The sequence below is a fragment of the Carcharhinus amblyrhynchos genome, chromosome 2 (assembly GCF_965287045.1).
Source record: "Carcharhinus amblyrhynchos chromosome 2, sCarAmb.v2.hapA, whole genome shotgun sequence".
Lineage (NCBI taxonomy): Eukaryota > Metazoa > Chordata > Chondrichthyes > Carcharhiniformes > Carcharhinidae > Carcharhinus > Carcharhinus amblyrhynchos.
In genome coordinates, this window is record NC_137325.1 from 101,556,369 (window position 1) to 101,580,325 (window position 23,957).

Below are 23,957 nucleotides of genomic sequence, written 5' to 3' on the forward strand. Positions count from 1 at the left end.
TCTGCAGTGAGATGTTGGTAATGGCTGTCCCTAAATCAGGAACTCCTTCTCCCAGGAGTAGTCTGGCATTAGGCCACAATACAGCTGCTGTGAATAAGTCCTTGCTCTCACCACAAACGATGTAGTAATCCCTCAGAGATGAACTCAGAGATGAAAACACTACAACTGAGCTCAATGTAACACTCACTGGTGAACAAAAGCAGAGTTTTATGCATTAGTTATTCCAACAACTTCTAATTCATTCTGAAGTTGTTGTATACGTTGGGGAATAGAACAGTGAAAGTAAACATTGCTTTAGCAATAAGAATCTTAATAGCACACTGGAACAGAGAGACATAAGAGTGCAGATGCAGAAACTTTTAAAGGTGAAATTATTGGTACAAAATCCATTAAGAATGTTAAATGGGATTCTCGATTTATACATAGGAGCAATGAATATAAAAACAAGGAGCTGTCACTGGTTAGGCTACAGCTGGAATACTATATACTATTCTGGGCATAAGTAGGATATCTTCTTCCCTACTGCTGTCAGACTTTTGAATGAATTTACCTTGCATTAAGTTGATCTTTCTCTACACCCTAGCTATGACTGCAACACTACATTCTGCACTCTCTCCTTTCCTTCTCTGAATGGTATGTTTTGTCTGTACAACGCACAAGAAACAATACTTTTCACTGTATGTTAAAACATGTAACAATAATAAATCAAATCAAATCAAACCAAAGTCAGAGTCATGAAGAGATAAAGATTTACAAAAATTATAATGTAAGAATGAGAGATTATAATCCTGAAAGAAGAGTTAAAACCTTGGGCATGATTTTATAGCTGAGCTTGAACGAGTATGGAAATTTCCATAGAACCCTACAGTGCAGAAACAGGCCCTTCAGCCCATCGAGTCTGCACCGGCCACAATCCCACCCAGGCCCTATCCCCATATTCCTACACATTTACCCGCTAATCCCTCTAACTTACACATCCCAGGACACTAAGGGCAATTTTAGCATGGCCAATCAACCTAACCCACACATCTTTGGGCTGTGGGAGGAAACCGGAGCACCCGGAGGAAACCCACGCAGACATGAGGAGAATGTGCAAACTCCACACAGACAGTGACCCAAGCCGGGAATCGAGCCCAGGTTCCTGGAGCTGTGAAGCAGCACTGCTAACCACTGTGCTACCGTGCCACCCGTTCCACCCAATGTCAATGGAAATTTCCATTGTCGGGCCCTCGCCTGTTCCAATTCCATGGCAGGAGAGGCGGTAGACTTCAAGTCCTTGTCTTTTCTCAGTGGAAAAGGTTGGAAGATATAATCTAATGGAGATTTTCAAAATTATGAAAATCTTTAAGACGATAAACAGCAAAAGGTTGCCCTTTAATCAATAATTAAAGATAGAAGCTTGGGATTATCCGTCCAAAACAAGGAGGGAATTTATAAGATGTCTTTCACACAGACTTTACGCGAACATCAGGATGTTATTATTTTCCTACTGAGGGAAGGACTGCCATATAATTTAAAAGTGAATTGGATAAGCAGTTAAAAATAAATTGTACAGAGGGAATATCAATATTAGATTAAAGCACACAGCTCCAGTTGAAAAATGATGTTTTGCTTCTCTCTGTAAGTGCCATGATGTTCATTAGTCTATAATACTGACAACTCACTTTCATTAGATCTTGCTGAGCGTTTTGATGGTTCCTAATTTTTTTACTTAAATGGAACAACACTGTTTGATGGAACAGGCAAACAGATCAATCAGAACACACTGCCTGTTTCAGTGCAGTGTGACAAGGAATGAGTACTTCACTGAAAAAGATATGTAATCTATTTTGTGTAGCCATCAAACTAACATACATTATTGAATAACAAAATATGGAGCACATGAAGCCTCTCCTTCCAACTGCCAATATCGTATTTTCACTGCTTTGATATCTCCCAACATATTTAGAGCAAGCTTTATTCTTTAGTGACAGTTGCATGAGCACCCACCTCTGTTACAGAACTTCACGCAACGGAAGTGCGAACAAAGATTTTGGGACCAGAATCACGTCCCTAATTGGTGGCGCTGATTAGAAACTAGCAGCATAGTGAGCTGGAGGACTCAAGTGGAGGCCATATAGCGGGCTTCCCGCTGGGCGATACAACCTCCGCGAGTTGCCAGCTGCTGGATTTCCAGCAACGCCAGCTCCGCGCCAGCAATTGGCACAGTGCTGTATAATTTATTCAAATACATTATTTAACACAATTTAAATACCATTGTGTTTCACTCCAGTGGCGTTTATAGCTGCTCCCCACTAATAGGGAGCTGGCGGCCCAACCCCACTGGAATGAATGGGTGCAATTGAAGTCCCCCAGGAGGTCAGGGCTCAGGAAGAGGGGTGCCCCCTGGGCATTGCCAGTTTGACAGTGCTAGCCTGGCCTAGTTGGCTAGTGACAATGCCCTGGGAACGCCTTGACAATGCTCACAGGGCATCGGGCAGTCCAAAGGGAGTGGGACCAGAGGGGTAGGACCTATTAGGGACAGAGCCTCTGGGGGGAGATTCATGGGGATGGGGACCCCGCTGCCAGTCTGCAGTTCTGTGGGAGACAGACAGAGACAGGCCAGCGATCGGGGCTGGAGCTGTGTGCTTTAATCTAATATTGATATTCCTTTTGTACAATTTCTTTTTAACTGCTTATCCAATTCACTTATAAATTATATTGCAGTCCTTCCCTCAGTACAAGGGCAGGGGGATCTGGGATGCCAGTGGGGTGAGGGGAGATCAGGACTGATGGGGGAATGGGAGGGGTGGGGATCAAGGTGAGCTGGGGGCAGAGGTGCAGTGGGGTGGGTGGTGGGGGGGGTGTTGACCCGGGGAGGCTGGTGATCAGGCCGTGGTGGGGTGGTGAGGCAGTGATGCGGAGGTCGCAGGGCTGCCCAGTTATCAGGAGGCCGGCAGTGCGGGCTACTGTGCATGTGCTGATCTGAGCGCTGACAAATCAGCGCATGAGCAGTGGCCCGCTACAAGCTAAGCTGCTGCCTCTCCAGTGGGAATAGGCCCCAACCATTGATGTTTCGTGTGAATCACACTAGTGTACTCTGCAGTGCACAGAGTATGGGAGATTCATTTTGAAATTCCTGCTGAAAAAAAAACAGAATTTACTCCAGGTTTTACATAAATTCGACACTTAGAATTTTTTGGGGAGAATCGTCCCCTATATCTGTAAGACTCTGCGATGTGAGATCATACTGACCTGCAAATGAGATACTCCTATTCTATTTATTCATTTTTATGGAAATAAATGACGTTAGTTTGTATAGTAATTGCATTAAATTGTATGCAGATGATGGGGATAGTGTAGCTGGGACTTCAGGATGAAATAAGGCAAGTTGTTAGGGGTGTTGAAGAAAAACTGGGTGATACAGATGTTAGAGTGGATCCTCTCACAGCTGGAAAAGTAATCTTTTTCAGCTCTTTTGACCACATATATATGAGAATACTGGTCAATTGACATAAAAAGTTGTATTTCTGCAGGGTAATGGTTTTCAGAAAGAAGTGTTTCTGAAACTGCACATCTTCCTGACATTGGTATCTTAGTCCAGTTGCTTTCATAATGGGTCAGAATGAAAAAAACTGTTTTTAGCTTCGGGAGCTAAGGAAAGATAAAAGGGTTGTTAAAAGAACTATCAAAACACAGGGGCTAAAATTTTTGGGGCACCTTAAAGCAGGAGGTGGCCCTCTCTGGTAAATGGCAAGGTTCTGAGATAGCACCTTGCCAGCAGCAACTGAGAGGCCAAAGGAACCAAGAATAAGCTGCTGCACACTACCAGGGAGTCGGATTCAATATCTCAGGTCACTGTCTGTGTGGAGTTTGCACATTCTTCCCATGTCTGTGTGGGTTTCCTCTGGTTGTTCTGGTTTCCTCCCATGGTCCAAAGATATGCGGTTAGGTTGCCATGCTGAATTAACCCTAGTGTCAGGGGATTTGCAAGGTAAATATGTGGGGTTTATGGGGATAGAGCTTGGGTAGGATTGTGATCGATGCAGACTTGATGAGCCAAATGGCCCCCTTCTGCACCGTAGGGTTTCTATGGACACTCAGGTCCCTTTGGACATCAACACTTCCCAGCCTCTCACTGTTTAAGAAATAGCTTGCCTTTCTGTTCTTCCATCCCAAGTGGATAACTTATTTACATTTTTTCAAATTTGCCATGTTCTGGCCCATTCATTTAGACTGTCAAATCCCCTTGAAGCCTCCTTGCATTCTCCTCACACCATAGATTCCCACCTAGTTTTGCGTGGTCAACAATTTTGAAAATATTATATTTGAATCATTTATTCACCATATCAAAATGATTTATTTGCTTGCTTGTCAGATTTGCTTGTCATTTTACCCGCTTGGCGAACACCCCTGTCCCCCGATGGAATGGTGTCCTTAAGTGAACATTAATTGCCAATTTAAAGGCCTCAATTGATGGTGGAGCATTCTGCCACAGGCTGAATTGGAGCAGAGGTTGGAAGGTGGTGGGATCACCGGGATCACCACCTGCCACTCTCCTGCCTAACTAAGTATTCCGCCGCTAAACCCACCATGGGGAGGGTGGGGTCATCACATTCCACCCAAATGGTAGAGAGAAAGAAAATCTCTAAAATTGAATGTGCGCATCCAAGAAACCAACGGTCGCATTGTTGTATGAACAGAAATGCATATATAAAGAAGTTGTTAGAGGTCCCAGAAAAGGGCTGTCTCACACCACAAGGCTTTGTTAGTGTAGGTCTTTGATTTAGCTTGTTTCAAAGCTTTGATTGCACACCAAATAAACTCTTATTGTTATTTAAAGAGAGGGAAAGGAACCTATTAATTGCATATTAATTTTAATTGATTGTATGCAAGTGGTGTGCATTAACTGGGGATTTTCTCTCAAAAGTTTCAGGCTAAACTGGTTGTTGGGTTAGAAGGTATACGGTTATCAAGTGTAAATCTTGCGAACACCTGCTTATAAAAGTGGGTAAAAATTGGCCCCAATAACAGAGTTGAGACAGGAGCCAGACAAATCAGCCAATTTCCTTGGCCTCACCTCTACCACCAGAATTATATACTGCATTCCCTCCTCTCCTCACTAAACCTTGCCCTACCTTCAGTTAATGGTGACTGGTAACTAGTTGGTCAGAGATCAGGTGGCCTAAGATCCCTCGAAAAGAGGGATGTATTTTCAAAAACAAAATTCATTGAATCCTACAGTGCAGAAAGAGACCATCTGGCCCATCGAATCTGCGCCAACTTTCCAAAAGAGCATCCCACCCAGACTCACCCCTCCTGTCCTAACACTCTAACCCCGTGCATTTACCAGAGCTAATCCAACTAAAATACTCATCTTTACACAATAAAGGGCAATTTAGCATGGCCAATCCACCTAACCTGCACATCTTTGGACTGTGGGAGGAAACCAGAACTCCTGGAGGAAACGCACGCAGACATGGGGAGAACATGCAAACTCCACACAGACAGTCACCCAAGGTCAGAATTGAACCCCAGTTCCTGACGCTGTGAGGCAGCAGTGCTAACCATTGTGCCACCCATCAGCTAGTCCTACTTGCCTAGCTGAACTCACTCACCATGACAAAGTTACACTTTACAGTGCTGCTCGCATAGCTGGGAATAATAGTAAACCCACAATGAACCCACCCCCCCATCCCATTTCTTACAGGTAAACAGATGAAATAGTCAACTTCTGATACAAGGTTAGTAAGACTCTTCAGGTTGTTAGCTGTTATTGTAGCTTTCACTTCAACCAAAATGCAATATTTAACGTTAAACTGATTATCTTTTGCTCTAACGTTCAATTTTTCAACATGTAGTAACGTACCTGTATAACATAGGCCTTCGGTTACTGCTGTGATTTCTTTCTGATATTTGCATGCAGCTAGCCTCATGAAACATTCATTCTGGTAGGTATCTCCATTGGACGCACAAACAGGGATGTAATGTGTATGACACTGAAAGACAAAAAGGTTGCCAATTTTATATCCGTGGATCATGACACAAGTTACTTCTCTCATGGTCAAAGCATGATAAAACGGGACAATAAAGATAACCATTCAGAACATGAATCAATGGCTTCCAATATAGGAAAACAGGACTAGAAGAGTGTTAGATATACCTCAATTATTTACTCTTAAAAGCCCTGTTAGGGACTGTTAATGTTTAAATAATTAATTAACAAACAGAACTATGTCACAAGATTTCATGTTTTTCAACAAAATAAGATTTTATTGTATATCAAAAAGAATTAAGTGAAGTACTTTACCTTAACATTATGGACATGATTTTCCAGCCACACTCGCCCCGAAACTGGAAAATCCCGCCCAAGGTCAATGGACTAGTCCGAAATTCATCCCTATAATTTGTGCTATAAGGGCTGTTCTACATTTTAATCCCTGTCCTTCATCCCAAAGAGTTTTTTTATCTTGCAAAATCATTAAGGTTTATTAGGTTAATTTTCCCTGGACCAACTCAGAAGGTATATCACTGCTGTCTCAAACTCACTCTGATTTCTTTTCTGCATTTCAGTTATTTGACAAGTTAAAGGACATCATTGAGATCCTTCCACTGGCCTTTGGTTAAGTGAGCCTTCAACGTCTTTACCAACCTCATGCTTCGGATTCCACAACTTGAGCACCGATCTCCCTGTGACTTCTGTGTGGTAGCCTAAATCATCAGAAAAAAAACCCTTCATTTCCAATAGACTGCTGCTATGGTTTCAAACAGCGGATTACTTCCAGAACTCCAGCTGTAACATTGTTAATTGCCTTTTATTGAGAGAATTACTGTAGATTTCCTCTTTTAGCTTCCAACTAAACCAATCTTTCAGTCATTTACCTGCATACAAACTGCATCTTATATTGAATACCAGCTCCCACTCACTGTGCCATGGACTTGTATTTTGGATACAATTCTGGCCTTATCTTTCGATTTCCATGGAGCAACAAGCTACATAAGGCCCAAAGCTGACACATTCTCTTAGTTGCTTTTCAACAATACATCAACCAGTCTAGCTTGCTGGCTTTTTCCTAACTGAACTCACCCATTGCCATGATAAAGTTATACACACAGCCTATTCCCAGGGGGAAATTAAAATTAACTACTTTTTAATTCCAAAATTTTCTTAATCCTGGAAAACCATATGATTAATTTATCCTTTATTGGAATAACTGCAAATGTCATGCCTCCAGCTCTGTAAACATCATGTCTCCAGTTCTTTAGCTAGGTAAGCCAACCTGCCTTATTATGATCTTACCTTTCTATTTGCTAACCTCTTAAGGCAACATGGCCCCAGCTTTTTAAGTGCAATTAACTCCAAGCTTGTTTGAATTGCATTTTATTTATCCATTTCTCATCAGAAGTTCCAATTTTCTATAGTTAAAACTTTAATTCCTAAAACTCAAAGCTATATTCTAAAACATATGAATTATGAATTAGAGATTTGCAACACTGGTCTCTCAAGTATCTATACAATTCTCCCTACATTTATCCACACTATCTTTCTTCTTATACTGTCTGTTTGGGTAATCTATTCCAAATGTTCACCATTAACTGTGGAAATCAGTTGTCCCTGAATTTTCTTCAGTCTAGGCCTCAGCTGTAACATGCCTGATGTGTCCTCCAACACTGATTCTGCCAGAGTTTGTGCATTTAACGCCATGGCACCTCTTTAGCATGGTGTAGATTGGTGCAAGCAATAATGCAAGTTGACCTCTGGTGCTCAATACTTAGTCCATACTTCCAGGAAGTCCAACCTTGCTCCATCTTTGATGAGGGGGTTGTGCCTACGTTCTGGAAAAGAATCATAGACCTCATTCTGCAGCAGGATGGATAACCTGGTGTTGTGTACAGCGACAATGGCAGCATTGTGTCAGCCAGAAGCAAAAGAAGCACATCTGATTTCACGGACTCTGACCTGAGTGATCTATATGCCATGGGTATAACAAATTCCAATATGATAGTTTTTCTCATGGAATGTGGGCATTGCTGGCCGATCTGCATTTATTGACCATCCATAACTGCATTTGAGAAGGTGATGGTGAGCCGTTGGTCCGTTGGTGAGTCAAAGGCAGGAGAAATTATCAAGGGGGATGAGAAAATGGCTGAGATATCAAACAAGTATTTTGTGTTTGTCTTTGTCATCTTACATGCATACTCGAAATAGAAGGTAATCAGGGGCTCACAGGAGTGAGAAACATAAGTCATTAACACCAACAGAGAAAAAGTATCAGACAAAGTTAAGGAATTAAAGTACAACAAATCTTCAGGACCTGATGCCCTAGATCCCAGAATTGTAAAGAGGTAACTACAGAGATAGTGTTAATTATGGGTTTCCAAAATTCCTTACATTCTAGAACAGATTAAGATGTAGGAAAATGTAGAACTGCTGTAAAATGGAGGAAAGGAGCAGTCCTGTTACAATGACATCTGTCATCTGGAAAATACAAGGATCCATTGTTAAGGAAGTCCTAACAATACATTTTGGGGTGACATGGAAGCACAATGGTTAACACTACTGCCTCACAGTGCCAGGGACCTGGGTTTGATTCCAGGCTTGGGTGCCATCTGTACAGGGTCTGCACATTCTCCCCGTGGCTGCGTGGGTTTCCTCCGGTGCTCTGCTTTCCTCCCACAGTCTGAGGTCATGTACCAACTGACTCAAGAACAGCTTCTTCCCTGCTGCCATCAGACTTTTGAATGGACCTACCTTGCATTAAGCTGATCTTTCTCTAAACCCCAGCTATAACTGTAACACAACATTCTGCACTCTCTCATTTCCTTCTCAATGAACAGTATGCTTTGTCTGTATAGCGCACAAGAAAAAATACTTTTCATTGTATGCCAATACATGTGAGAATAATAAATCAAATCAAAAACAAATCAAATCAAACCATCCAAAAGACATGCTGGTTAAATGCATTGACCATGCTAAGTCTCCCTCAGTATACCCAAACAGGAGAGGAAGTGTGGCATTTCAGGAATTTCACATGAACTTCATTGCCGTTTTAATGGAAGCCTACTTGTGATACTAATAAATAAACTCTAAACCTTCAGAAAATCATCACAGAATCATACAAAGTCAAATGTCATTTCCAACACATTTTTTGAAGGTGTAACAATTATGCTTGATAAACAGGAACTAGTAGATGTTGTTTTCTTGGATTTCCAAAGGCATTTGATAAGGTGCCAACAAAAGGTTAATATACAAGATAAGGGCTCATGGAATTACAAATAACATATTAGCATGGATAGAAGACTGGTTTACAGACAGGAAACAAAGAGTAGGTATAAACAGGGAATTTTCAAGTCAGCAGGCTATGACAAGTGAGTACTTTCTTGTCAAATTACTCCTTCCAAAGTGCATCACCTCACACTTTTCAGGGTTAAATTCCATCTGCCACTTTTCTGCCCATTTGATCATCCCATCTATATCTTCTTGTAGCTCAAGACACTCCGCCTCCCTGTTAAACGCCCGGCCAATCTTTATGTCATCCACAAACTTACTAATCCTATCCCCCACTAGTCATCTATGTTGTTTATATAAATGACGAATAATCGGGGACCCTTGCGGTATGCCACTGGACACTGCAGCCTGCTGTCATCACCCTTTGTCTCATACAATTGAGCCAATTTTAAATTCACTTTATCAAATTACTCTGTATCAAATATGAATTTGCCTTCTTTGCAAGTCTCCCATGTGGGCTTTGCTGTGATCCAACTGCACTACCCTCATCTACACACCCGATCACCTTCTCAAAAAATTTGATCAAATTTGTTAGACATGACTCCCTCTGATGAAACCATGCTGACTATTCCTAAATAAGCTTTGCCTCTCCAAATGGAGATAGATGCACCTCTTCAGAAGTTTCTCTCATAGTTTCCCTACCACTGACGTGAGGCTCACTGGTCTGTAGTTACCCAGTTTATCTCTACAACCCTTCTTAAATAGCGGAACTATATTAGCTGTTCTCCAGTCGTCTGGCACCTCCCCCATGGCTAGAGAAGAATTGAAAATTTGGGTCAGAGCCTCTGCAATCTGCTCCCTTGCCTCCCACAGCAGCCTAGGGCACAATTCATCTGGACTTGGATATTTATCCACTGTTAAGGCTGCCAACACCTCTAATACCTTATCCTTCCCTTTGTCAATTTGCTCAAGACCTCATAGTCCCTCTCCCTGAATTCCATACCATTGTCCTCACCCTCTTGGGTGAAGATGGATATGAAGTATCCATTCAACGCTTTCCTGCTACTTGTTTTAACACATCAGCTATTGACAACAGCCAATTCTTTTTCTTCAATATTTCTTCTCTAAATGTTTATATCTAACAATAGAGGTCACAGTAGTACAGTGTGTAAAAGCACCATGGTCTCATCATGATGTCAGCCAGTCAAGGCATATAGGTTTAATTTTACATTCCACTGAACCCTCCTTAGACCTGAGTTTCCATAAAGACAGATTCCCTCTCTGAGGGAAATTGGCAGGTGGAGGTCCAGAGCTGGAGGTCCCATTCCTGAGCACAGCACCTAGGATTTTCAAAAAGTTGGAGGGGATTAGTGGGGCAGGTTCCGAGTTGCATATCTGTGGTTCACAGAGGCAGCAATACCTGTTAAAGTAAAGTTGCTCAGGCTGATCTAATTTTGGCTGCTAGGATGTTCAAAACATGACCTGTGCACTTTAGATTTGGTAGAAGAAGGTCTAAAGCTGCCAGAGTTTTTAGCAGAGATTGGGTGCCTTTGGCAGAGGTTGGGTGCTGTTTGGCAGAGGTCAAAGTAGACATGAATTGGGTAAAAAGTGTATGAACCCATTGGAACTTTCAAGCTCATTAGAATTTTCAAGATAGCTGTCAAAAGGAGTCATCAAAAGAAACAGAGCTGTTCAAAGGAGCTAGTTGTCAAAGCATTTCAAACTGCCTGTGGTGTGTTAAAAATGAAGTGCTTGCTATTTCACTCTGTTGACTTAAGCCTGAGATAAATGCTGCATGATTAATTTCACAACCTTTTTTATCACAGTGGGATGTTTGTCATTTCAGTGTGATTGACAGCTCCAAGTGCTTATGGGTAGGACTCATGAATTCCAATTTTTATATTTGATTTGCTCTGACTTATTATTGTCACATGTATTGGTATATGGTGAAAAGTATTGTTATCTGCCTACTGTACATGTTACAGATGCAAGGACTCTGGCCAAATAATTCAGAGCTCCTTGCCTGCACTGAGTGAATTTCTGGTGGGTGCCTTTTAAATATGGCGCCAGGACCTTCGACCCCATAAGGTGATGCCAGGGTGGGTGACTTCCTGCCCGCCCCACCACAGGAATTGCCAAGTTCCTTGCAAATGCAGAATTAATGAAATGATCAGCAGAAGATCACGTACGCTCAACTGTCCCGCTACTCAGCAGGAATCACTCCAAATTCACCTCATACCACAGGACTTTGTATCCAGAAGAAACAATTCCTCCCACTGCCAATCATTCATTCAGGTCAAGCAGCTTCCTCTGGTTCCTTAATTGCAAGAGATGCTCAGGAAGGATCAACTTGAGAGCAACTTAAGGAAGAAAATAATATACTCTGAATTGAGAATGCATAATCTAAAACAAAAGGTGCATCCTACGAGACCTCTTCTTGCTAATAAAATGCCACTGCATTTTACTAGCAGAGTCACATAATAATTATTTCCTGAATCCTATACAGAATAATGCTTCATTGCACAAACTAAAACTGCGCTTTCAACTTTTGGGGTAAAAATTGCATCAGGGTGGGTGTCACTCAGTTAGATAGGAATAAAACTGCACACAAAGGTGTAAAGTTGTTCTAGAGGCTTCACCGATTCATGTATGTACATGTCGAAAATCACCAGCCACTCCACAGGAGAATCTGCTGGCTTTTGACATTTACAGTGTTGACTGTCTTTTTTAAAACGGGAGTTAACAGGCTAGAAAACTGGAGACTGTCGAAGGGAGCATGCAGGAGGATGGGCATGAGTTGTCAATTGGGAGAGTGCAGCGTGAACTGGGTTATACCCAGGGTGACCTAATAACGCACAAAACATTCTCTTAAACAAGACACCTATCTACTATCTTACAAATTATTTCAATCTTCATCCCTGGAAGCATCATAGTGCGTCTGATCATGACAAACACTGGAGATCAGCTGAAAACTACCCCACAGTTGTGAGATCAATACATCTCTTTGAATTGTTCCATTTGATTGTTTACAGAGTAATTAATCAGTCTCATGAAATATCAATCAAATGGATGTAGCTGTGCATTATTTTTCCTTGATATTTATTTAACACAAAATGGACTTTGACACTTTTGACAGTTATTGTACTTCTACTTATTAGCTGTCTTTTAGCAACTGACCATGTAATCATTGAATCGTATAATCAATACAGCATGGAAAGAGGACATTCATCTCCTTGTGTCCATACGGATTCTCTGTAAGAGCAACTTATCCGGACCCACTATCCAGCCTTTTCTTTGTAGCCTTGCAAATATTTTGGCCTCGGATAATCACCCAATTCTCTGTCGAATGCCTCAGTTGAATCTGCCTCACCACACTCTTGTACAGTAAAGGGTTAATTCTAATCAGAGCATACTGAGCATGTGCAAAAAAGCAATGTCAAAGTGACCATGTAAATAAAATGTTTTTTGACCAAAGACCACTGCCTCCATCTCTTCTTGAATAAGAAGCTAATGAATTCCGACCAAAACTCACGATAACAAATGCAATGATTACTCCACAGCAGAGTGGTAGAAAATGGTTGGAAAAGCATCAAGAGAAGCCCAGCAACAGAGCAGCTCAGCAGGTGAAGGACTTTGAGTCCAAACCAGCAGCCACACCAGAGACAAGTGAATAATGATGGCAGTCCAGAAACTGATAAGGTAGATGGCGCAAGAAAACACAACCTCGGATTTGGATGAGCAATGTCTACTACTTTGAGCCAACCAGAATCTTTTCAAGATGATGAGGGTCCCAAACAGGCTGAACAATGAAAAAAATTGGAGAAAATGTTTTACCCAATGCTGCAACATCTAAGGTCTCACAACCAAAGAGAACAAAAATCAAAAATGCACTTTGTTGCATTTAGGGAGGTGATGACCTACTGGTATTATCACTAGACTACTAATGCAGAAATTTAGCTGTTCTGGGGACCCGGGTTCAAATCCCGCATGGTAGATGGTGGAATTTGAATTCAATAAAAAAAACCTGGGATTAAAAATCTACTGATGACCTTGAAATCATTGTTGATTGTCAGAAAAACACATCTGGTTACTAATGTCCTTTAGCGAAGGAAATTTATCATCCTTACTGGTCTGGCCTATTTGTGACTCCAGAGCCACAGCAATGTGGTCGACTTTCAACTGCCCTTCGAGGGCAACAAGGCTGGGCAATAATACTGGCCAGACAGTGATGCCCACGTCCCATGAATAAATTAAAGAAACGTTGTTGGAAGAATAACCAACGGTGCGTTCGTTAGGCAGCGTCCTGAAAATATGTCATCAGAGTGCTTGTGAAAATATTGTTTTGGAGAAGATGCAGTTTAACTGGTGCAGTCAAAATCAAGGTGAAAGGATTGATTCATTCATCAATGAATTGTACCACCTAGTCACAAATTGAGACAATCTGATCAGAGATCAAATAGCGGTTGGCGTTTTAGATGAGAATCTCCCTGACCCTTTACAATCTCGGGAAGATTTAAATTTAAGCAAAGCTGTACAACTGGCCAAACAGTCCAAACAGCTCAATGAATTTGTGGGCTGTCAAACATTTTTCAATATTCTCTCAGTGGCAAGAGGAAGGTCTGCAGGCAGGAAAAATGCCCCACCCAGATTGCATACCGCTTTGGATGAGGCCAGTTAGGCCATTTGAAAGTGGCCTGTCATTCAAGGAAACCTGTGTTTACAAGACAGAAGGAGAACCCTGTTTAAAAGAGCTTCTATTCATGAAATTTCAGACCTTGACAACTCCCTGGGAAGATCAAATAAGATTAAAACCAAATTTGGATTGTTGATACTGAGGTAATGGGCACCTGACTGAGTTCAAACTAGACACAGGAGCTGGTGTCTCAGTGTTAACTGACAGAGTTTCATAGCTGAATAAAGTGACACCACAATTGTCCTCTATTCCATTCTGAGGGCTAAGTTAAATGTTCAAGGTTAGCCAGAGACAGCATGAAAATGAAAAGATAGAGCAATCCCTTTAACATTGTACATCATCAAGAATCAAGCATATTCTGTTGAGCAGAAAAGCCCGCATTGCTCTAAATGGTGGTGAGGTCACAAAAAATGAATTTAGGAGATAATTTTCCACACTCTTTCCAAGTTTGGATCAGCTGAAGACCATGTATCACATTACACCCAAGGCAGATGCAAAGCTCTGCCCTGCGCTTTGTTTATTCACACAAAGGAAGATCCCGCACTTTCTTCTGAAAGGATCAGGAGTGAGACTGAAGTGATGCTGCAACAGGAATCATTTTCCCCTACCACGAAAGCAACTAGGTGGTGCTGTATTTGGTATCAGTCCCTGAGCTTAATTCCTCCATTTGTATCTGTGCTGCTCTACCACATTTCAACAAGGCAATTGAAAGAGAAACTTCTCTTTGGCCAATGGATGAGAACTTGGCCAAAGCACATCTTCATCAAATCTGACACCAAGAGTGGACTTTGACAGCTTCCACTGGATCAAGAGTCAAGATTCTTAATTACTTTTATTGCACCTTTCTGATGATACTGTCTCAATAATCTGCCATTCAGCATCACAACAGCGCCTGAAATGTTCCAAAGGGAAATGTCCAATAAACGGTAAGGCATTGACAATATTATCTGCCACATGGATGGTATCTTGATCGATGGATCACTAGAGCAGGAGCATGATGAACTGGTCAGGGAAGTCTGACACACTGCAAGAAGCTAGCTTGTTGTTCAATGACAAATGGGAGTTTTCTCGGCCCATGATAAAGTTCCAGGGCATATTATTTGAACAATTGGCATTACTGCGATCACTCAAAAAAAAATGAAGGCTCAACAAGGCAATTTCTGCTACCTCGATATGTAACAGAGCTCCAAAAGTTTATGGGCCTGTTCGACCAACTAGACAAATTCCTGCCTCACTTAGTTCAGATAAATTCATCCCCCAGGGCTCTTTTATGACCGGACAAGTGAGGCGCTAGACTGAGCAGCAGCAGTGGTCATTTGATCAAATCAAAATGATGCTAACATTCTCAGAGGTCCTAAGCCACTCTGACCGTGATTATGGCAGCCAGTGCATCTGAAATGGGACTGGGGGCAGTGCACTTCCTTTTCCAAAATGATGGTGAAAAAAGACCCATTGACTATGCATTCAGGTCATTAACTGACACTGAACAGCTCTATGCTGTTAACAAAAAGGAAGTCTTTGCAGTGACTTAAGCATGCAAGACATTGTCTGTTTACATACTAACATTTATTTATTAGTGTCACAAGTAGGCTTACATTAGCACTGCAATGAAGTTATTCTGAAAATCCCCTTGTTGTCACACTCCAGCACCTGTTCGGTACACTGAGAGAGAATTTAGTATGGCCAATGAACTTAACCAGCACGTCTTTTGGATTCTGAGAGGAAACCGGAGCATCCGGAGGAAACCCATGCAGACGCAGGGGAGAGTGTGCGGACTCCGCACAGGCAGTGACCCAAGCTGGGAATTGAATCTGGGTTCCTGGCATTGTGTGGAGGCAGCAGTGCTAACCACTGTGCCACCATGCCACCCTATCTTAAATTTTGTACTGTCCAAACACAAGATGACGAATGCATCCGGATTCGCACATACTGCCGGGATGGATTACTACAGAACACCTCAAGCAACCCCATCCTGAGACCATGGGGCGAATTTTACCTACCCGTCTGCCACGGGCATCGGAGCCGGCAAGGAGAAGACCATGGAAAGGTCCGTTGACCTTGGACTTGACGTTCCGGTTTCGGGGCAAGTGCAGCCAGAAAATCCTGCCCCATATTTCAAACAACAACACCACTTCAGCAGTTTCGATGACCTCCTGGTGTACAATACAAGAGTGATGATATCATGTGCTCTCTAACTGAAGGTCCTCTGGAAGATCCACCAGGGATATGTTGGCATAAGCAAATGTCAAACCAGGGCACATCCGTCAGTATGGTGGCCAGGGATTTCACATTCAATTGAACAGATGGTCTCTGTGTCATCTGTGCCACCCAGAGGGAGAAAGAACCTTTTGTCCTTCCCCTTCCCATCGAGGCCATGGAACATGGATTTGTTTGACTATAAAGAGAAAATCTTTCTTCTAGTGATCGACTGTATTATTCCTTCTGCTGAAAGACACGGAAGCTACATGGCCTGATCTCTGAAGGCACTTTAAAAAACTGTTAACTATACCTTCTATAGGGACATAATCACCTCTATCATCTCTGTCGTTAGCCAATGAGTGCTTTCATCCTTGATAAAGTCATGGATTTGTGGATGTTGCGAGCTCTCCAAAATGTCCCCAGGATTTTGGAGAAGCTAAGTGATGAGAATGCCAAGACTGTTTGAAGAAGATTGATAAATTTGAGATCACTCTGCTTAGCTCTCATTCAGCACCATTACATACTGGGTTTGGCCTGTGTGAATGCCTGGTGGGCTGCAGGCCTAAAGCTCAACTTCCTTTTCTGCCTCACACCTTGTAAAGGGGAGGATCAGGAAGAAAGAAGAAGCTAGGAAGAAAAAAGAAGCCTACCAAATGAGGCAGGCTCGTTTATTCAGCCAGTACCAAGGAGCGTAAGACCATCTGATTCTGGGAGGAAGCGAGAAGGTATGGATCAAAGGCCAGAACTGAGTGGGTACAGTAATTAAAAAACTATTTAACTGAGATTGTATATGGTAAGGACACAACCAGACACCATTCAACAGAACAGGTCTGACAATTTCGGCAGACAGAAAACTATCAAAAGAAATGACAGAGCTCCCTGAACCAAAAGAGAGTGTTACACCTACTACATTACAATGAAGGAAACTGGAACCTAATTCTTCGAATGGTTGGGTCTTGTTTCTTCCCATCCAAACAGTCGTTATAGAACACATTCCCTCTGACTGCCTCACTCCAATGAGTGTTGATTACCTGCAGGCAGAACTCCAAGGAATTATTGTCTTAGACAGCTGCCAGCCAATCTATTTGCCCAAAAACTCTCCACTTCCTTCAGCAACTGTGTTGCGATGGACAGAGTTGAAGAAGATGTTGGAGAGAAAGTCCAGGAACTGGGGGTTCAGGTGAATTCAAGGGCTCCAACGGCAGGGAGGGTTGGTAAGGCCTGGTCAGGTGCAGGTGATCAGGATGTGGAGGGAGGTCAAAAAGAGGCTTCTGATGGATGTGCCCCACCATCCGCCCCCTTCTTGCCCGAGCTTGTAATTTAGCTGTATTTCAGGCATCCCCTCGAGGTTAATCTTCCCTAGAAACCGAGGCTGGATGGGAACTGGCCCTTAAGTGGCCATCAACTGGGATAAGGGTGGATCTCCCATCCAAGGCCTTGCCCAGCCCAGCATAAAATCGCTGTGTGGTCAGAGCAGGTGGTAATCCAGATGGAACACATTTCAATTTCATGTTTTCCCCTTACTCAAAAGCTTGCTGGTGGCAGGGGTGGGGGGAGGGGGGAGGGGGGAGGGGGAAGTGACAGCCTTCTTAAACTGACATCAGCAGAGCAGGATTCCCAGGTACCCCAGAAAGGGCTCTGCATTCCGGGAGACTGGGGAAACTATCCCTTTAAGACAGGAGACTTTGGGGGGAGATGCGTATAAAATGATATAACGGTAAAGACTTGGGGGCAGTGATGTAGAGTAAATGGTTAGCTCTGATAAAAGCATACTGAGCATCTGCAAAAGAAGCTATGTCACTCTTTTGCAGATGCTCAGTGATGTCACTCACTGAGAGGGGATGTGTGAGCAGTATGTCGGAGGACAACTCTGGACATGTTGGTCTTATTTGTTTTCTGTTTCTATGTTATTTAATTTTTGTTCGATATCTCTGTGTTATTTAGCTTTGGAAATAGTTAGCATGTAAATAAATGTTTTGGAACAAAGACCATTACTTGCAGAGAGATCTCTTCTAGAATAAAATCTAAAGAACCCTAAGGGAAACGCATGATGACAGAACTCTGTCGGTGCATTCCACATCCTAACTGCTCACTGTGCCAAAAGGTTTTTCCTCGTCACCTATTCACCTGGTCGCTTCTATTCTAATCATTGGTGTCCTCTCATTCTTAACCATTCCAACAATGGGAACAGTTTCTCCCAATCTGTTCTGTCCAGAAGTGGTCTGAGACAGGGAGAAATCTCTTATTCAAGAAGGTTGTGAATCTTTGGGAGGGAAATACAAGCTCAGTCATTGAGCACATTCAAGACTGACAGATTTAGGCAGTTAAGAGATCGGGAACTGACCAAGAAAAGGTGTTGAAGTCAAAGGTCAGACATAGGAAAGGATTTTCCAGCCACACTCGCTCCAAGGCTGGAAATTCCTGCCCAAGGTCAACAGATCATTGAGTGGCCCACCCCTACCTGCTACAATTCCTGTGGTGGGCTGGGCTGGGCAATTCTGTCCATAATCTTATTGGATTGTGGAGCAGAGCTGAGAGGCTGCGTTACTTACACTCTTGCAATTTTAGCAAGTTAAAATTTGCCACAACCCACAGATTTTAATCAGTTGTTGTAACTATTCTTAATGAATTATAATGCCTAACATAAACCTATATAATTAATAAAGCAATTCTTCATTGCTGACAGAAGGTGAAACGCGGCAGAGATGTACTTACATGAAACTGGCACGAGCATGTCAAATCATCCCCAATTTCCTTACACACGCCACCATATTTACACGTAGTTTCATCACACATCTTGAAATCATTTTCCCGTTCATTAAATTCTGCAAAACAAAAATATTTGAACAGATTTCAGAAAATAATAAAAAGATGCTGAGTTTTATTCTAAAATGTAAGATTCATATTGCATTGCAGGTAAAAGGCAGCTGATCAAAGATAAAAGTATGCTTTTGTAATAACAAGTGCCTATTTCAATAAGCATTCTACAAGGACTTAACATGGATTTAATACATCAAATATGTTCTATTAAATGTGGTGATGCATCAAAGTTTAGTTGTCCTTAGGCACAGAGTGATCTAGGTGTCCAGGTCCATGATTCACAAAAGGTTAGTATGCAGGTCCAGCAAGTGATCAGGAAGGCAAAAGGAATGTTGGTGTTTATCGCAAAAGGAATGGAATATAAAAGTATGGATGTTTTGCTACAGTTTATGCAGGATAATTGTTAAGACCACATCTGGAGAACTGTCTATAGTTCTGGTCTCCTTATTAAAGAAAGGATATAAATGCATTAGAGGTTGGAGGCAGGGTCATTGAATCTTTTTAAGGCAGAGGTATACATATTCCTGACTAACAAGGCGGTCAAAGGTTATAGGAGTAGGTGGGAATGTGGAGTTGAGGCCACATTCAAATCAGCTGTGATCTTATCAAATGGCCGGGTAGGCTCAAAGGGCCAAATGTTGTTGCACAATTCTGTAAGATCACGACTGCTCTAAGACCTGCCTTTTTTCCCATATTCCTTAATAGCTTTGGTGACCAAAAATCTATTGATCTTATTTTTTAAATTAACAGCCTAACAACCAGAACCAGGTCAACACAGTAGCACCTTTTATATGTCTTGCAGTCTAACTCCAATGGAAACAGTCATCTTCAACCAGATATCACATAAATTGAAAACTGAACCATTTCTATATTGATTTTCAAAGTTGTCAGATCACTGTCCAATACATTAAAGTTGGATAGGCAAAATTTATTTTAATATATTGAGTTGAAACTTTAAACGATCTTCAGATGTTTTCACAAAGTATACATCCTTTAAACAGGTGGCATGGTGGCACAGAGGTTAGCATTGCTGCCTCACAGCTTCAGGGGCCTGGGTTTGATTCCCGGCTTGGATCACTGTCTGGGTGGAGTTTGTAATTCACCCTGTGTCTGTGTGGGTTTCCTCCGGGTGCTCCGGTTTCCTCCCACAGTCTAAAGATGTGCAGGTTAGGTGGATTGGCCACTAAATTGCCCCGTAGTGTCCCGGGATGCATGGGTTAGTGGGATTAGCGGGATAAATATGTGGGATGATCAGGATAGGGCCTGGGTGGGACTGTTGTTGGTGCAAACTTGATGGGCTGAATGGCCTCCTTTTTCACTATAGCGTTTCTATGCTTCCTATGTTAAATATCATTTAGAAGCTTTGTTTTCTTCCTTCAAGTTTGATATGTCTAATGTCCAATTTTAAAATGAATATATTGAAAATTATTGGCAGTGCACAACTAATTTCTTCAGACAGTTGGCACTTGAGGTTCCCCAGGAGAAGTTTGATTTTATAAAATCAGTTTTCACATCTATATATCTGGAATTAAAAATCTAATGAGGATCATGGGTGGAATTTTCCCAAAAAATGGCAGAGGCCGGAGTTCTCTAGCTGTTCACACACTTCTGCTGCTGCCAGTGGGAATGGAGAATTTGGCACTCAGGCAAGTCTTCTGAGGTGGCATGGTGTGGCAGAGTGGTTAGCACTGCTGCCTCACAGCACCAGGAACCCCAGTTCGATTCCCAGCTTGGGTCACTGTCTGTGCGGAGTCTGCATGTTCTCCCCGTGTCTGCGTGGGTTTCCTCCCACAGTCCGGAAGACATGCTGGTTATGTACATTGGCTATGCTAATTTCTCCATCACTGTACCCGAAAAGGCGCCAGAGTATGACAACTAGGAGATTTTCACAGTAACTTCATTTGCAGTGCTAATGTAAGCCTCCTTTTGACATTAATAAAACTTAAAAAAAACTCCATTCACTGCAGCGGGATTGGAGAATTCCCAGCATCAAGCAAGGTCGGAGAATTCATAGACCCTACAGTGCCCAGAAAGAGGCCCTTCGGCCCATCAAGTCTGCACCGAACACAATCCCACCCAGGCCCTACCCCCGTATCCCTACATATTATACCCACTAATCCCTCTAATTTACACATCCCTAGACACTAAGGGGGCAATTTCTTAGCATGGCCAATCAACCTAACCTTCACATTTTTGGACTGTGGGAGGAAACCAGAGTACCCGGAGGAAACCCACGCAGATACGAGGAGAACGTGCAAACTCCACACAGACAGTGACCCGAGCTGGGAATCGAACCCAGGACCCTGGAGCTGTGAAGCAGCAGTGCTAACCACTGTGCCACCATGCCACCCATAATTCTAGCTGGAATTGTACTGCCTCGCCCACCACGTAATTGGAGCGGGTGAGGAGCAGACAACGGAAATGCCCGTTGACTTCGGGTGGGAATTTTCGGTCTCACTCGAGCGAAGCTGTAAAATCCCACCCATTGTGTCAGGCTTTGACTGAAAACCAGTATGTTTTCCCCAGTGAAACAGACAGGTTTTCCATCCAGGTCTTCCCACACTGCGCCATTTTAAAGCAGGGGAGGCGTGTTTTGTGCTATCATTGTGAGGGGAGGACCTAAAGATGCCGGCAAGCCTGTTTCATAGAGAGAGGGCACCCAACTTCCTACCTTGCCAATAGCATTGTCAAAACCTCTAATAAATTTGCCATTTCCCCTGATAAAATCATGATGACTAAGTGTCCTATTACCATATGGAGAATTTTCCAGCATTCACACCAGTGGGATTTTCTGGTCCTGCTGCAGGGAATGGAGATTTGGCTGAGGGTCAAATTTTCCATCCTCGCTTGCAGCAGCAGCAGGGTGTGATTGGCCGGAAAATTCCAGTCAACGTCTTTAGAAAATCCAGCATTTTCCCAATCACTGATGACAGGCCTGATGCTTCCTGTTTTCTCTCTCTCTGCTTTCTTTAAACAGTAGTGTTACATTTGCTACCTTTCAATCTGCTGGGACAAATGTGCTGTTGTTGCTCTAATTTTCTGCTGACAGTTGCTGTCATGTTTTAAAAATACAACAAACAACACTGACAACATCTAAAAAGTACTTCCTCAGGTACTCTGCCAAGGTTTTGGGGTAGAGGGGCTCACCTCATCACCTGGCAAAACTTCAGTGGAAGAACCATGGAAACTCAGGAAAAATGGTTTCAATTATGTTTAATTACAGTGAAGAGGCAGGAAAATCCCCCTTAATTGGTACAGTAGAGCAAAATGGGGTTCAGTGTAAAACTGGTGCTCTATCCAAATCTGCCTCCTTCCTACTCAATAGTTTAGGTTAAAATTCGACCTTTCAGTTGGTGACATTATGAACAAGATTGAGGCAGGCCAAAAACCCAGAAACTAATCACAAAACACTCAAGTTCATCTTTTCACAAACCAATGCAACCAGAATATTTAGAAGACTGCAACATTCTGGCATTTTCAATGGATCCAGCTAGCCTCTCCCCAAATTGACTTTCCAATACTAAATTTTTCTCTCTGCCAAGACGTGCCCACCCTGATGTGGTGCCCGACTAGTCTATGATAAATCCCTGATCTCACCCTGATACACTAACTTGGCATGCTGCTGGGTCATAAATACCATAAGACCCACAGTTACAGTTGAGGAATTGCAGCACCATTATATCTAACATGATCTTGTCGGTCACATTTTACACTTTTGGATGGGTAAATTTCTTTCAACAGTTTGCTTTCATTTTTTTATGAATAAAATAGCAATAAAACAAAACTGAAGAGACAGAAGGGTAGATTTGGTCAATTTTCAGCCAGTTGGTTTGTGGGACTATCATGCCAACCGTCTGTTTACAGAAGCCAAAGGCCTGGCTGATTGCAATGGTCAAACTTAATTAGCACTTCATCAGTGTGTTTCTGATGCCTTTACACAACCATAGGCATCCAGCTCAACTAATCCCGGCGCAAACATAAATTATCTTCAAAGATTTGTGGGTTAGGTGAATTGGTCCTGGTAAATTGTCCTTTAGTGTAAGGGGGATTACCAGGGCAAATACTTGGGGTTACGGGTATAGGACTTGGGCAGGATTGTTGTCAATGCATGGCAATTGGACTGAATGGCCTCTTCCCTGCACTGTATGGATCCTATGATTCTATAGATCTATCTCGTAAATTGAGGTGCCATTTCAGCTATTGTGACTGGTGCAGGAATTGTTTTTGCAGCACCATACCAAAAGTTTAAGGTGTTAAGCTCAGTCAACATTCTAATGGAGCAGGGGAGGATACATAGGCTTTTAGGCTTTGTATGCATTATAATATTCAGAGACTCTGATTCCAACACCTTTTCAGGAAGAGAGTTCCAAAGGCTCACAACCCTCTAAGAGATCACGTTTTTCCTGATCTGTTTTAAATGGGTCACCTCTTATTTTTAAACAGCGGTTCCTAGATCGAAGGGTCTTTGAAGGGCCGTCTGAACTCAAAACATCAGCTCTTTTCAGTTCTTACAGCCTTCAGGAGAACTGTGACCACGACACACACAACCCTGCCACAGCAATCTCTGCAAGATGTGCCAGATCATCGACACGGATGCCATCATCTCACGTGAGAACACCATCCACCAGGTACACAGTACATACTCTTGTGACTTGGCCAACATTGTCTACCTGATACGCTGCAGGAAAGGATGTCCCAAGGCATGGTACATTGGGGAGACCATGCAGACGCTACGACAACGGATGAATGAACACTGCCTGACAATCACCAGGTGGGAGTATTCCCTTCCTGTTGGAGAACACTTCAGCGGTCACGGGCACTCATTCAGCCTCTGATCTTCAGGTAAGCGCTCTCTTCACGACACATGACAACGCAGAATCACTAAGCAGAAACCGATAGCCAAGTTTCGCACACATGAAGACGGCCTCAACCGTGATCTTGGGTTCATGTCACACTATCTGTAACCCCCACGACTTGCCTGGGCTTGCAAAATCTCACTAACTGTCCTGGCTGGAGACAATTCACACCTCGTTAACC

At 42.6% G+C, this 23,957-nt stretch overlaps 1 protein-coding gene across 1 annotated transcript in view; it reads right to left on the reverse strand.

The window, feature by feature from the left end:
• The window catches only part of tmeff1b (transmembrane protein with EGF-like and two follistatin-like domains 1b), a 246,300-nt gene that overhangs the window by 134,013 nt on the left and 88,330 nt on the right, over positions 1 to 23,957 (reverse strand). Inside the window, exons 2-3 of the mRNA XM_080209917.1 lie at positions 18,816 to 18,925; positions 5,849 to 5,978 (exon numbers count right to left, since the gene is read on the reverse strand). Coding sequence (XP_080066043.1) covers positions 5,849 to 5,978; positions 18,816 to 18,925 — 240 coding nt within the window. The remainder of the gene's footprint in view (positions 1 to 5,848; positions 5,979 to 18,815; positions 18,926 to 23,957) is intronic.